The sequence below is a fragment of the Drosophila obscura genome, unplaced genomic scaffold (assembly GCF_018151105.1).
Source record: "Drosophila obscura isolate BZ-5 IFL unplaced genomic scaffold, ASM1815110v1 contig_179, whole genome shotgun sequence".
NCBI lineage: Eukaryota > Metazoa > Arthropoda > Insecta > Diptera > Drosophilidae > Drosophila > Drosophila obscura.
In genome coordinates, this window is record NW_024542766.1 from 5,057,007 (window position 1) to 5,072,731 (window position 15,725).

The 15,725-nt window shown below is 43.8% G+C and overlaps 2 protein-coding genes across 7 annotated transcripts in view; one reads left to right on the forward strand and one right to left on the reverse strand.

Annotated features, from left to right (window-relative positions):
- The window catches only part of LOC111064674 (cytohesin-1), a 39,517-nt gene extending 37,663 nt beyond the window's left edge, over nt 1-1,854 (forward strand). For both annotated transcript variants that reach the window (XM_022352424.2, XM_041592502.1), the window contains 3 exons: nt 792-997; nt 1,063-1,276; nt 1,353-1,854. In XM_022352424.2, coding sequence (XP_022208116.1) covers nt 792-997; nt 1,063-1,276; nt 1,353-1,505 — 573 coding nt within the window. In that variant the 3' untranslated portion in view covers nt 1,506-1,854. The remainder of the gene's footprint in view (nt 1-791; nt 998-1,062; nt 1,277-1,352) is intronic.
- Nucleotides 1,855-6,658: 4,804 nt separating this feature from the next.
- The window catches only part of LOC111082928 (protein madd-4), a 77,549-nt gene continuing 68,482 nt past the window's right edge, over nt 6,659-15,725 (reverse strand). For 4 of the 5 annotated variants that reach the window (XM_022379176.2, XM_022379179.2, XM_022379175.2 and 1 more), the window contains 4 exons: nt 8,064-8,486; nt 7,136-7,522; nt 6,906-7,056; nt 6,659-6,836 (listed from right to left, as the gene is read on the reverse strand). In XM_022379176.2, coding sequence (XP_022234868.2) covers nt 6,691-6,836; nt 6,906-7,056; nt 7,136-7,522; nt 8,064-8,486 — 1,107 coding nt within the window. In that variant the 3' untranslated portion in view covers nt 6,659-6,690. The remainder of the gene's footprint in view (nt 6,837-6,905; nt 7,057-7,135; nt 7,523-8,063; nt 8,487-15,725) is intronic. The other variant, XM_022379177.2, reaches the window with a different exon arrangement.

Consider the following 15,725-nt stretch of genomic DNA (forward strand, 5'->3'; position numbering starts at 1 on the left):
TAACCCTAGATCTGTTCTGTTCTGTTCCGTTCAATTTGTTTTTGGCCCTCTCCCCACTGTTCGTTCGTTCGGTTTGGTTGGGTTGGGTTGGGTTGCCTGCTCCCAACCGGATGTTCGTACTGTTGGCAGCAGTCAGGAAGTTGTTGCTTCTGCCAAAAAACCGAAAAGAAATCCGAGAAAAAGAAAAGCGAAAGAGAAATTCCTCAACAGAATCAAACTCGACGCGTGGCGGGGGCCATGGGCTGGCTGCCCTTCAACTGCGAAATTGAATTCCTATTTGCCGGCTGTCAGGCCACAATTATCGACGACGATGCGACGACGCAGCGATTCACTTCCGCATGCTGCGTGAGTGACAGGTCGTGCGTCCGACCCGTCCCGTTCTGTGTCGTGCGATCGTTAAAGCAATTACATACACCACTCGCATGGTCTGCCGCACTGCCGCATGGGCCGCCACTAATAGGTCAAGTGTAGAGGAGGAATCCACACACACACACACACAGACACAGTTCGTGTGGCATATTCTAAGGGCACTTCTGCGAACAGTATCCAGGGCAAAGGCAGATTGCTGGCTAATTAAGAGCCACTTGACACACACACCAATTAAAAGCCATGCCTAACCCTTGATTCTGTAACACATTTATTTTATATTCCTTGCTGCCAAGTGCCAAGTGAATACCCTCTTCATTTATCGATCCTCTCCTACATTACTATCGATACAAAGCTACGAGCGGATGCCCCACACTGCTATCGAAATGATTAATAATGGATGATTTTATTGCATCTTGCTTCAGGTCAAAGACAAGCCCACCGTTGAGCAATTCATCTCGATGAATCGTGGCATCAACAACGGCGGCGATTTGCCCCGCGGCCTGCTGGAGTCCCTTTACGAGTCCATACGCACGGAGCCATTTAAAATACCCCAAGACGACGGCAACGATCTGATGCACACCTTCTTCAATCCCGACAAGGAGGGCTGGCTGTGGAAGCAGGGCGGCAGGTGAGTGATTTGAATGCAATTCTCATTGGATATCCGTATGCTTATGCTTCGATTCCATTTGGCAGATACAAATCGTGGAAGCGACGCTGGTTCATATTGAACGACAATTGCCTCTACTACTTTGAGTACACCACGGACAAGGAGCCGCGTGGCATTATACCGCTGGAGAATATATCGGTGCGCGAGATACACGATCGCAGCAAACCGCATTGCTTCGAGCTGTTTGCCACTGGCGGTGCCGATATAATCAAGGCCTGCAAGACTGACTCCGAGGGCAAGGTGGGTATTTTTTGCTCGTACTATGTAGAATGTGCCAAAGGAATACTAATTATATTCTCTTTCTGTTTCGCATTAGGTGGTGGAGGGCAAGCATACCGTGTACCGCATGTCCGCCGCTACGGAGGAGGACCAGCAGGAGTGGATCAAGCGGCTGACGCAGTCCATCAGCCACAATCCGTTCTACGATATCCTAGTACAAAGAAAGAAAAAGGCGCTCAGCAAGAGTTAGTATTAAGACAGAGCTGCTTGGCCTAACAATTTGTCTTGGATCTCAGTGAAAACCTGCAACGCGTGTGCGGCAGTGGCGGTGGCAACGGCAACGGCGATGGCGATGGCGTTGGCGACTCTCCCCATAATTATACATCATCTACATATACTTACCTTTTATATATATATATATGTACCATTTATTGTTCATTATTGTGTGTGTCAATGTGTGCATGCGTGTAAGAAATTGCAATGATTAACCAATGCGAGAGTATCTGTCGTTTGTTCAGCCCTGTGGTTTGCCCCAATTTGTCATCTGTTTGATTCACACTCTGACGCCAACCCGCAATCGCCACCGCCCATGCCGCCGCCCCGCCCTGTCACACGCCAACGCACTCCGAACCGCAAAACTTTGTCTCTATTGTTGTGATATAATTTATTTAAGCATTAAGCAATACAATACGGAAGAAACAGAAACGGAGAACAGAGAACAGAGAACATGAAATTGCATTGTTAAGAAATACACAAAACATCTAAAACATCTTCAAATTAGTGCAAATTACCTTTAGTTTCATTGTACGCCTAAGCCCACGAATATATGTCTTTCAGATTAGAGCACTTACCACTTAAGTTGTCCCCACCCAGAGCCCCACTCCTAACACACCCCCTCTATGATAGATGGTTGGATGGATGGATGGATGGTAATTAGAGCTATGAAACATATCCCAGGCCCAGCAGCCGCCAAAATCCTATTTGATTACTTGTATGTTTGTTTGTTTGTTTGATGCAAATGAAAAAAAAAAAACGGCTCAATAACTTTTGCTTGGCAATTATTATATGTATTGTATTGTGTAGACAAAGACAAAGGCCTTTCCTTTTCTGAGAATTGTATTTGTATTGTTAATGTAACGGTGACCCTAAAAACAACGAATGAAAACTGAAAATTGTAAAAATGTGCACTCTAAAATTAACAGATCCAATACAGAAATGCATTTATATACATACATACATAGGGGAACAATTGTTGTATAGGCAATGCTAATCGTAATTGTAATCAACCAAAGATCTGATTTAATGTCTGCTTCCAAATCGAATGATTGTCGTATTTTGTAGATTTAATTGAATGTGAATGAATTTTTCATTTGTTGTGAATGTTTTGTAAATGCATTTTGTATTGCCTTTTGTTAGTTTTGCATAGTTAAGAGACGAACCAACCGCAAAGTGTTCCTGCCAAGGAGAACGTTTGGCACCACGGATCCACAAAAGAACTGCGATGCCAGCATAACTCTTATGATAGCTAGAATCGTAGATGCCAGATCCTGCGTGGTTTGTTCTGTTCTGCTTCGCGACTGAAGGATACCACACTTCGTCGCTTCGTCACATCACACTGCAATGAATGTCATTTACCCGACTTGCCTTCGTTTCTCATTGTTAATCGATAGCTAGCAAGCATATTGTTTGAATTTCACACTTGGGACTTTCTTGTCATATGAATTATTTGGAAACAACAGTCCCAAACATTTCTGCAATATTATACATAATTAATTTAGCTATCTTAACCTTGTACTACCCATCTTTATTAGCACATATGTATTCACTATATCATAGATTAATGTAATCATATGTACATAAAGACATATTGGATAGATATATGCTTAGAAAACTCTTCGATGGGGCTTCAGTGCTCCACGAAAGTTTAATACCCGCAAGGGCAGTAAATCGAATTGTATAGGTTGGGCGTACGACTATATAAACGTGCGTTTTAGCATTATTAATAAACGGAAATCAACATTTGTACATAATACGATGTTACTTGTATAAGTATGCCAGTTAGTAATACCATAGCATAGTGTTTTTGTATTGCTTTAGCAGTAACATGGACGGAATATTATATAAAGCTACATATATACATCAAATATATATTGTATAGTTTATTAAAAAAATCAAAAAATACAATTTATATGTGTGCTTTATTTGGAGTGGGCGGGAGGCCAAGAATATTCATGAAGCATCTAGGTTCTACAAGCCATGGAACGCACAGATCGGGCTGCACAATGAATAGACTTGAAAAGTCATTGAAAAGGAATCTAAGAAATAAGGGATATTTTCCCGATCACGGGTAGGCGTCGCACGCCCTGATCGGACGAGAAACAGCGAAGATATAGCGATTTAAAGGTAATATCCTTATTGTCCTTAAAGCGAAACGATAGGGGAAATCCTGCCGATTATGATGATATTTATCACATCTAGATCGGCTGAAAAATGACAGAAAAGTAAGTATTTAAGACTGGGGGAAATATCCTTGATCCTTGGTCCTTTAGAAGGACTCCACAAAATCGAGGATTTTCTTCCGATCACGAGGACACATACCAAGTCCTGATCGGTCGAGAAATAACAGAGTTAATGCGATTTAAATAACGCTGAAATTATTTACACAAAAACAGCATATTTGAATTTCGCGCCCTTAGTTCGTATCGGCCAGCTTCTGACATGATGTAAAAAAGAAAAACCAGCTACCTCTGCTGACTCTGTTCGCCTGGTACTCGGTCTGAAAATTTTCTGGTTTTCGGCCATTTGAGCCTAACAATTTCAAAAAGTTAGTTCCAGAATTGGGCGTCGTTGTAGTGGGGGCGCCAGTGTGCAAAACGTCGTTTGCACAGTAGCGCCCCCAATTGTGAACGTCGATTTCTGGAACTACCATACTTTAGTTCCAGCATTGGCCGTTGGTGATCATGGGGGCGCCACTGTGCAAATGAAAATTTTTTTATTTGCACAGTGGCGCCCCCATTATTTAACGGCTGTTTCTGGAACTACCATACTTTAGTTCCAGCATTGGCCGTCGCTGATAATGGGGCGCTACTGTGCAAACGACGTTTTTGCACACTGGCGCCCCCACTACAACGACGCCCAATTCTGGAACTAACTTTTTGAAATTGTTAGGCTCAAATGGCCGAAAACCAGAAAATTTTCAGACCGAGTACCAGGCGAACAGAAGTCAGCAGAAGGTAGCTGGTTTTTCTTTTTTACATCATGTCAGAAGCTGGCCGATACGAAACTAAGGGCGCGAAATTCAAATATGCTGTTTTTGTGTAAATAATTTCAGCGTTATTTAAATCGCATTAACTCTGTTATTTCTCGACCGATCAGGACTTGGTATGTGTCCTCGTGATCGGAAGAAAATCCTCGATTTTGTGGAGTCCTTATAAAGGACCAAGGATCAAGGACATTTCCCACAGTCTTAAATACTTACTTTTCTGTCATTTTTCAGCCGATCTAGATGTGATAAGTATCATCATAATCGGCAGGATTTCCCCTATCGTTTCGCTTTAGGGACAATAAGGACATTGCCTTTAAATCGCTATACCTCCGCTGTTTCTCGTCCGATCAGGGCGTGCGACGCCTATCAGTGATCGGGAGAAAGTCCCCCATCGCTGACGTCAAGGACAATAAGAAGGACTTCACTGCTCCAAGGATACGCCTTTTACACGCTATTTTGTAATATATTGCCCGAATAGACCAGCCTGAAGCCCTGAAGTGATAATAATGCAGCCATTGTGTTTTTCAATATTTAATATTTATTTCAGTTTTGTTTTAATTTTCTTACAATAATTAGCAGTTGCTTTCGCTGTATTTGCTTACATCGATCATAATACATATTATCCATATCCTTGCTGTATGATAGTATTGGTGTCTGTGTGTAAGTGTGCGGGTGTTGGGGTCTGTTTGGGTCTGTCTGTGTTCAACATTGGTTAGGGTTCGCATTGACTTTAATGTTTGTTTGTTTGTTTGTTCGTTTGTTAATTATCGTATCTATAACTTTTACTTAACAGCTTAAATATGCATGTACGCGTTCAACATTTACTGGATCTGATCTGCCGTCATGTTTTTTTGGGTTGTTAATTATGTATGTTAGTTATTAACTATAGTTAGCAGCTAACATGCTGCTTGCTTTATGTTATTATGTAAATTTATATTAGGGGGTTTATAAAACAATTTGCTCATAAAAAACTAATTACAAATACGCATACATATTTAGTTCTTTCGGTTCGTTTTGTTTCGTTTAAATTACATACATGCTAAGCCTTCAAATGAGTTGTCGAAATCGATTATTTACAATATTCATAGGTAAAAGGAAATTGATAAATGCAGAAACAGAAAGTAAGGGAAAAATTCAGTGACAAAAATTGACAATTGCATAGTCAAGGTGCAGCTCGATAAAGAAGCCTCTAAATATCTCTCGTTTGCTATAATATTTACATACATACTCGTACTATTCGTATTATTAGTTAATATTCGATTTTGGTTCACATTAGGTAACAGTGCGGATTTCGTTTTGTTTTCTTTGTCATGCTTCATTTAGTGATTTAGTGAATTTTGCTGATTAGTGTAGAGATATTTGCTAAACATTTGGACTACTTTTGAATCAGCAATTAGTCGAGTCATACGTACATCAACCTTTACATTCATTATTTGCTAAGTTGATTTATCCTAGACATTCCTTAACTGGGATGCATCCTTTAGACATGCACATTATTCCATATTCCATATATACTCGAATGCTCGAATGTATTTTGTAGCATAGTGAAAATGCATCCTAATTCTCATAGTTTGTCGCTTGCTGCTGATGCTGCTGCTGCTGCTGCATTTTATAGTATTTTTCCATGTCATTAATTTATAATGGTTTTAATTGCTTAAAGCAAAGCTGCTGCTGCTGCTGCCATCGACTGCGACTGTGCCACCGTGGCAAATATTGGCCCAAAACAAAAGGCTTTCTCCTCTCTTGTTTGCCAAAATTATTTGCCCGAGTGAATGAGTCCTGGGGCAGATCTAACAATATTTATCCTTACTTTACTCGTAATTGCAAATATTTGCTCATGTTACATGTTACATTTTTGTTTATGTGTTTGGGGGGAATTTCAATTAATTATTCCCCCCACTGTGTAACGAATTTCGAATCGAAAGAATAGGTACATATATCCAATGGCCTAATTTCAATACAATTTTAAACTGGATTTGGTGTCAGTGTCAGAGTGTTCGGGAGTGTCAGGAGTGTTGCTGGTAGTACATACATATGGATAAGTTTAACTTGAATTTCTTGCTATAGTTCTTTAGATTTACGGGGGGTACTTAGAGTAATTGCTTGCAGAATTGCAGAATTCGTAGAGTTGTCGTTGCCGCTGCCGTTGCCGTTGCCGTCCCGCCAGAAGCTAATGGAATATATATTGGTTGGGCTGCTGCTGGCATGAGCTGCAGCACTTCTCCTTGTAGCGATGCAGCCGACACAGACCCATCGACCGGGCGTTGCGGCAATAGCGCGACGAGTCCCGACAATGCTGGGCCGCCGATGGGGACACTGCGAAAGAAAATCAAGACGGTTAAAGGCATTTTCATGGTATATTGTTTGTGCACGATCAATACTTACACTTCGACTGGCAGGCAGGACTCTTGCAGACCTTCATGACCGCCGGACGAGGCTGGTGCTTGCACACGTTGCCCGCCGGCCTTCGACTCCCGTACCAGACGCATTGCAGTATGCGATATTTGATGCCCTGACGACCGCACGGCGCATTGCACTAAGAGGATGTAGCGGATTAATAATGGATACCTTTAATAAGCCGGCCGGGACTCAGGGACTCTCGGCTCGGGACTCACCTCGGACCAGGGCTCCACGCGCCACACCCCCTTGCAGCGCTCGTTGTAGCACTCCTGTCGTAGCAGCGGCTTCTCGTACTCATCGCAGGCACTGCCCACGGTGCCGTTCTCGTAGCGACAGGCCACCTCGCGGCGCTGCACGGCCGTATTCCGACCGTGGCACCTCGACTGCTGGCAAAGTGTCCACTCGCCCTTGGTCCAGTGCGGACAGGCCTCGTTGCCGCAGCTCTGGAACGTGTCGGGCATCTCCAGGCCGTGGGCGGTGCACTCTGAATTATCCACGACATCGTTTCCGTTGTCGTCGTTGCTGGTGGTGCGGCTGCTGCTGCTGCTGCTGCTGTTGCTGGCCTTTGCCTTTGCCTCTCTCTGGCAGCTCAACGTGCGTCGCTATGGGAATGTAATGGGAGAGGGTAAAAAGAATAAATTTCCACATAAAATAAGGAGCAGCATTACGTGGTACGAGGAGAGGGAACCGGCAACCGGGAACCTTTGACTGTTAAAATATTTAATCTTGTGCTTGATTTTATGAGGCTACTGGAGCTCAAGCTGAAGCTGAAACGGGTGCCTGCAGCCAGCAGGGAGTCCTGTGCACTTGCCTAATTATTGCATAAATGTCGTCGGTTGGCGGCTCTTTGCCTTCTTTTACGACATTCTGTTTGCACAGAGCCATTGAGAAATGAAGGCAGCTAGCTACTAAAAGTGCACATTCATTAATGATTGGGCTTTAAGGGGAGTTCATTGGAGGAGCTCAGCGCTCTTTGGCTCAGACTTAGGGGAAATCCAAGCCAAGCCATTTCCATTTCCATTTCCTAAAATTCTTCTCTGTCTCATACGAGTATACGAGTGCCATTTCCCTCATTGGAACTTCAATCTTACGCCCATTAATCAGGCAACAGGAACAGGAACTCGCTCTTCACTCTTCACTCACCTGCAAACCGCTGCCAGCTGCTCCACATTCCTGGGAACACTTGGACCAGTCACCCACTTGCCATTTGTAGACGTAGCCATCGCTCTCGAGACTCGGCACTGCCGTTGTGGTGCCGCCGCCTGTCGCACCAACAGCAGCACCAGCACCAGCAGCAGCAGCAGTTTCCCATCGACCATGTGGCATGTGAGGCGGTACATCCTCTGCATTCGACTCTGCCTCAGCCTCAGCCTCCACCTCAGCCTCTGCATCCTTTGTGTTCCTCTGCCCCTCTGACTTGGTGTGCAGCAGCTCTTTGGTCATCACACGCACTGGTTCGTCCTGCTCGAAGTGCAGGGGCTCCAAATCGACGCCATACTTGAGCGCCTCGCCATGCAGCAAATGCTGGCCACGTGAGTCCTTGAAGCGCTGCAGCGGCCACAAAAGCTGTTCGTTTATAAAGGGGTTCAGAGTGAGAAAGAGAGAGAGAGAGAGAGCGGGAGAAAGGTATGGGTGAGAAATGTTGGCTTAAATTCCATCTAAATCTCAGAGCCGGAGCCAGATGCCAGATGCCAGGAGCCAGAGACCAGTCGCTGTGGCAGTCGTTGTTTTTTTTTTCTCTGTTCGATATGCCAAGGCACCTTGCTTGCTTGGCAGCAGTGCTTCAACGGCCAGCGCATTTCCGTTTCCGCTTTCATAACGACCATCGATCTCTTGTCGTGAATGTGTTGGGCAGGATTATGTGTGGGGGCTGGGGGATGGGCAAGGGGACAGTAGTAGTAGTTGGTTGCCCATAGGCATTCGTATTTGCAGGTGGGAGATGTTTCATGCATGCAGCACACTTGAATTACCCTCATCAATTGCTTCACGTTGACTGACTACGAACTGCGAAATCCGATTAGCCGTTGACCCACCACCGACCCCATGAAAGGGATTGCCTTTCACAACCATCCGCAGTCGCAGTCGCAGCCACAACCCACCCATATCCCCAGGTCTCGCTCTCTCTCTCTCCCTCTTGCGCCTGCTAATTTCCCCCTTTCTGAAAACTGCCTCGCTAAAATTTGAATACCAAATGCTGCATTCGGTTTTTCGTTCCAAAAATTCTCCTTCTCTGTTTGTCAGGCGGCAGCCAAGTCGATTTGGTAGATTAGTGTGGGAATGGCAAAAAAACAGCATAGAGATGGCAACGTGTTTTGGGTGGGTAAAATATGTACGTGCAAGGAGTGCTTAGGATTGGGAGTACCATATCTTCCATTCAACATTTATCAAGGCTTAGAGTTAGCTCTCTTTAGTTTCCTAATTAAAACTCCGATATTCCACCTCTCTTTACCCGATAATCCTAAATCCCTACATTAAACTGGCGATATGTATCGTAGTACCACATAATGCCGTGCATCTGCAAGCTCTAGCCGCAAAAATTGTCCTCTGATCGAGCCCCTTGTGAACTTATTGTCAAACAGCATAGTCTACCCAGCGTCAGCGTCATTTCTCTGGTCTCGTTTTCATTTACAGCTGCCCCCCAGAGGTGGGGGTGGGGGTGTTTGTGGATGGACCGACCGGAATGGAGGCGTGTTCGGGGCGGTGGGTGTCTGGGCTCTGGGCTCTGGGCCAGGCTCTCTGGTTGGGCCGTGTTGCATCGAGCATCGGAGGGAGGCGGCACACACAAAGATGATTTCCCAAGTGGCACTTGAAACCGACAAATGCGCTTGCATAGTTCTCGTTTGCCTGACGCTCTGCTGCTGCTGCTGTTGCTGATGTTGCTGTTGTTGCTGCCAGCAACTGCTGCGCTTTTATGTGCAGTACAGGGACTGTGGCAGGCTCTATCTGCCACATCCTCTCCCCCTTTTGCCTCATTTGTTGGCCAACAACAGCGAAGAGCGACAATGACAATGACGCCTCCACAGACGACCCTTCCACCCCTCCCTTGCCACGCTCCCATCCCATTGCCTTTTATTGTTGTCACCGCAATCGGAATCGTTCTTTGTTGCCTGCTGCCTCTGCCTGCTGCTGCTGCTGCTCCTCTCTGCTGTTGGGCTTCTTGTCAATATTGCAGCAGCACTCTGACCCCCTTTCCCAGGGGGGGGGGGTGTGGGGGCACCACTAACTGGAATTTTCGGGGGCCCTGTTCGTCGTTGCTCTTACGACAACTGCCATGCGTTCCGTTCCGCCTGTGCAACTCTAATTAGTTCAAAGTTCCTGCCCTGCTTTTGGCCAATTTCTGAATGGCATGGAGACGGGAGCAGAGAGCAGTCAGCAGAGAGCAGGGAGCAGGCAGCAGGGAGCAGAGAGCAGGGACTGTGACTGGTACTGGGACTGTGGCTGGAGCTGGAGCTGCCTGCAAAACAGTTGCCAGATTATTGTTTCAAAATTTAATGGCTATTTTCCAGGGGTAGACCGGAAGTTTTTGCCTTACCCTCTCAAAAGGGCAGAAATGGAGTTCTCAGCCGTACTTTTGGAATCAGACAGACAGTGGTTTATGTGTGGCACAAGAGGCACAACCCAATGTAGGCCTTTCGTGGCAATTTCCCAGCTCGAAATGGATCGATAACGCAAGCTATGAGAATTATAAAATCTTTAATCTTTTTTTTTCTTGTTTTCCCCCGCTATGGAAATGATGAGCTTTTAGTGTCAGCAAAGCCTAAAAACTTTATTTCTAATATTTAATCCTCAGTAAAGCCTCAAACTTTATTTCTAATATTTAAGCTGATAAAAGAATCATTAATAATTAATTTGTATTATTTTTCTGCTCCTAATAAATCAAACAATGAAAACTACTTTCAATATGCCTCGACTAACAGTTTATTTCCAGCAAATATTCCCTGCATTTAATCGCATATCAACATATTACGATTATGCCTCACACTTTGTGCAATGTCTGACTGCCTGCCCCTGCCACCTGCACCCTGCACCATGCCATAAATTCCCATATTAATCTCTCGTTTCCTGCTCCCCCCCCCACAGCGTAACCAAATGCCAGGATCTACCACTTTGACTGTTAATTATGTGCTAAAGTTTCTACGACTATTTCTACTCCCCCCCGCCGCTCTGATGAAATATGATGATGCATTCAATACGACTGCGAATACGACTGCGAATACGAGTGTATTCACAGCACAGGACTCATTAGCAGCTGCAGCCCTTGCATGGGCATGGTGGAGGAGGCGACTCGTCTCGACTCGACTTGACACAAAGCTAACATTGGGTCCACGCACATCGTTAAATTCTCACGCCTGACAGAGACACAAACCCGAAGGCCCCAACCGAAACGAAACCCCAACGAAAAGCTGAACAGAAACAGAAACTCAGAACTGAACTGAACTCAACTCAACCAAAAGCCACAAACTCGAACAGCAAGCTGAAAATACAGAGAAATATGCAGAGAAATGTGTGTCATTTCATTTAATTTAAGTTTAAATGTAACGCGAAAATAAATAAAAATAATGCAAAATCAGGAGACAGAGAGCAGACAGAGAGAGAGAGAGAGAGAAATGAAAGAGGCAAAAGGGAAACAAATGCAGCACAAAATTGCAGCACAAATTGCATGGAGTTTAAGTGGAGCGCGGCTAAAAATATATGGCTCGGAGGCAGTGGCACCAGTGGCACCAGTGGCAGCCAGTGCCAGCCGGGATCCCTGCATCCGTGCATCCTACATCCTGCCATCCTTCCATCCTGCCAGCAGTAGGCAGCAGGCAGCCCATCCATCCTGCCTGCCTGCCTGCCTGCCTGCCATTAATAAATAGTTGCAATCAAAATTAAAAGCCAGCAAAATGCGCAAACATTTTGCTTGTTTTAAATCATTTTGCCTTTGCCCCGCACTCGCGCTCTCTCTCGTGACATGACGAATATGTGTGGCTTCCACATCCAGCATCCTTTTGCATCCTCCCATCCTGCCATCCCCCGTCGCCCGTCACCATCCTGTTTATGGAAATTTATTAACGCGCTTTGGCGCTTTGGCTAACCAAAGACCCAATTTGATGTTTGAGGCACAAAATAAAGGGCAGTAAAAGCGCGTAATATAATTAATAGGCCAAAATGCTGGCACATAAATTATGGACGGGCCGCGGCTCCTGGCCTCCTCCTGCAGTTACTTAGCTAATTAGGAATGGCCCCAGTCCGAGTCCAAGTCCGAGTCCGGGGCCATAAACTAAACAGAACTAAGGCCAAGACCAAGCCAGAGAGCCAGAGAGCCAGAAACTAAGCCCAGGAACGTTGAACGTTGTTCAATAATGATGATGACGATGATGAGAATGCATTAGCCTGTCGTGGCTATAATTTGTATTCCGAAAGCTAATCAATGGCATGATTCAGATATTCAGGTGGCCATGGCAAGCCATGAGGAGGTTGGGCAGCTCCTCTCATTAGCAGCATCTCAAAAGCCCAGAGGCAACAATGCAATTAAAAACGGAATTGCCAGGATTTGCATTTATACTCAGTGCTCAGTAGCTGGCGGAGGATGGAGCAGAGATGATGGATGGAGGATTGCTGCTGCTGCTGCGAATAAAACGGAAGTCCGCCTCATAAAAGACAGCAAAATTATTGAATGCGATTGAAGTTTATGGCCCAGATAAAGAGCCAAATGGTTGGAAATTGAAATGAATGACAGCAGCAGTTGGTTACCAGAAAGAGAGCGAGTGAGATGATGTCAATTGAGAGAGCGGTTTAATTAGGAGAAGTCTCTCCGCTTCTCCACTTCTCCGCTTCTCAGTTCTCCACTCTGCACACAAAGTGTTGCCTGCCTTCGGGGCGTGTTTAAAGCAAAGAGTAGCTCAAGAGAAGCAACTCAAACAGCAGCGGCAGCGGCAGCTCGCTCTCTGCTCTCCTCTCCTGCTTTGCATATCAAATCTCAATCCCAAGTATGAGTTCAGTTTCATTCATTTATGCATAAAGTTTTCATGCAGCAGCGTACCGTGGAGGCTCGTCTTTAAAAAGTTTCCATTGAAAAACTTACGGGGGTAGTGGAATGTGATTATGCGAGTTTAACACTTTAACAATACGACAAAAAATAAATAGTACTAAAATTCAACTAATAGAGAGAGAGAGAGAGAGAGAGAGAGAGAGTTCATTAGCTACTTGCGCTGCCATCAAGTGATTAGCTTATAAATATTTTAATTAGTTAGACAACAACTAAATATAATCGTATGGTATGTCTCTTTTTTGTGTTTATCCTTTCATAAAAACTCTCATTAAGTGGGAAAAAGCGGGCACCAAATGAAATGCAAATACCGAGTATATATTTTATTTTCCAGCAATTATGAAAAATTATTATTACGAGCGGTGGGGCAGGGAGGGTGTGATGGCCATGCCGCAAAGAGTTAATCAATGTGCCGCAAACTTTCCAGCCAAATGTTTTTACTGTCACCCACTCGCACACGCAGATACGCAGCACAGATACTGTGACAGCTAGCATATGTTTCAGGGGTGTGTGTGTGTGTGTGTGTATCTGTGTGGCATGACGACCGCTTAATACTTTTAGTGGTTCGCATTCGCATTCACATGTTTTTTCGGCTCTCCACGTTGAAATTTGCACAAAATTAGTTATAATCGCTCTCCTCTCTATTTGGTTGATTTTATCTGCAGTTTGCAGGACCCTAAATATATATACAGCTATAGCTGTGTCTGTGTGTGTGTGTGTGGGGCTTACAATTTTCCGGTAACTAGCTTTGATAAATGCCACTTGAAAGTGTCGCCCTGCTGTCCCATCCTTTTCGTTCGCTGCTGCCACAGCTTTACTGCACTCTGAATTTGGTTTTTTTTTTTTTTTGGGAGGTTCTGGGGATAGTCTGCTGGATGCTGCTGCTATTCGCCTGGCTGAGCATCATAAATTATTTTTGCCTAATCTGCATACAGCGTTGCGATGGGCGGCACGTCGCACTCCATCCAGTCGTCTCCCAGCCAGCAGTTTGGTCTCCCAGGTTCGGTTGTGGGTCGGTTTGTGTGGTCATATTTTTCCGGGAAGTACTCCACAGAGCCACGCCACGCCTTCGAGTGGAAGGACAAAATGTCTCTGTATGAAGAGTGTAGTACAGTGTAGTGCCAGTACTCGGACCAGTAATCGTATTCGTACAGCTTGTGGGATAAGTTGATTTACACTACGATTTAACAATTAAAAAGCTAAAAAATAACTTCCATAGTCATGGGTTTGAAAACTGTCCCTATATTCATGTCATATTCTACAGAAGAAATCTCTCAAAAATTGTAGAAATAAATATCTTTGATCTTAACAAACTACTGATAAAAACAGCTTATTCTATTTTTTATGTTCTCTTGGAAATTGTGAAATAATTCTGAATATTCCATAGATTTATTTAGGTTTTTTTTTTTAACATTAAACTTGAATTTTTCTACAATTTTCTATAAATATTTCGACAAATTCTACTCCCTTTTCTACTTTTCTTATATGTATTTCAGTAATAATTCTTGATATTCTACAGATTTCTTTATCTATCTTTAGAACGAGAAAGGGGCTCGCACACTCTTCTGTAACACTGTAGCCACAAATCAGCTGCTTGATGCCTGTCACTGTGTGTCGTTTCCCTGTTATGGATGAACTTGCGCCCGATATTTCATTGCCTTTCGGGCCTCTCTCGCCCACCAGAGGCTGAACTGCAGGCTGCAGGGTCTGTAAGGTGCAGTGTTTCTTTGGTTTAATTTATTTTCTGTTGCATTTTAAATTTTAGTGGTTGAGCAAAACCGCGATTTCATCTCCCACATACTCGAATACTCCCACAAAAACTGTCTACCAGGTAAAAAGGCAAGCACAACGTTGACTGAAAGCTAATTTTCTATGCCACAAAAAATGTTTTGTTGTTGTTCTGTAATACACATAACTTTTATGCGGCACAAAGTTGGGAGGAGCGCGAGCGAGAGGGCTGAGAGAACGCTCTCTCTCTCTGATAAGCCACGCGGCGGTAAAGAATAAACTTTTCAATTAATAAATTAAGCTTATAGTAAAAGTTGTTCGTAATTGTTTGTTGGTGGGTGCAAAAAATAGAAAAAAAAGGCAGAAAAAGAACACAGATGAGAACCATCATACGAGTAGTACGAGTATGTGTATGTGGATGCCATAAAAGTTGTTCCGGAATGCAGCGATGGGCGTTGTGGCACTTACCCGGCCAGGGCATATCGAACCATAATAAAAACCAACGACCAGCCAGGACCTTCCAGGCATGAATTGTATTAATAATTAGTTTCAAGTATAATTATTATATAGATATATAAGTATAGGATATAGGTCATTGATAATACAATTTAATTTACATATGAATGAATACGATTGTGTGCTTTAATTATCTCAGGTTTATGTTTCATGCAGAGTATAGAAAATAAAACAAAAGGAACACACACATATAGGTATTTATATTTATGTATTTATGAGCAGAGATTTCCCCTGAAATGTATTCGTATTGAAAATTTAAAAAGACAACAAATTATGGCTAAATTAGAATGCTCCAATTGTCAGACCACAAAAACCAAAGCCATGGGATTAGTTCTAGTATATATGTACATATTAATCATGATTCAAAATTAAATGATTGCATGGTACATCAAAGTCTGTGGTTAGATTTCCGCTTTCTCATTGGTTTATCATTTAAAGTGCAACCTGAGAGACGATTAAAGCGTTAAGTCTTTACTGAATTTAATTTCAACAAATTATTCCAACCAAAAACAGTTTTTAAAACAAATTAA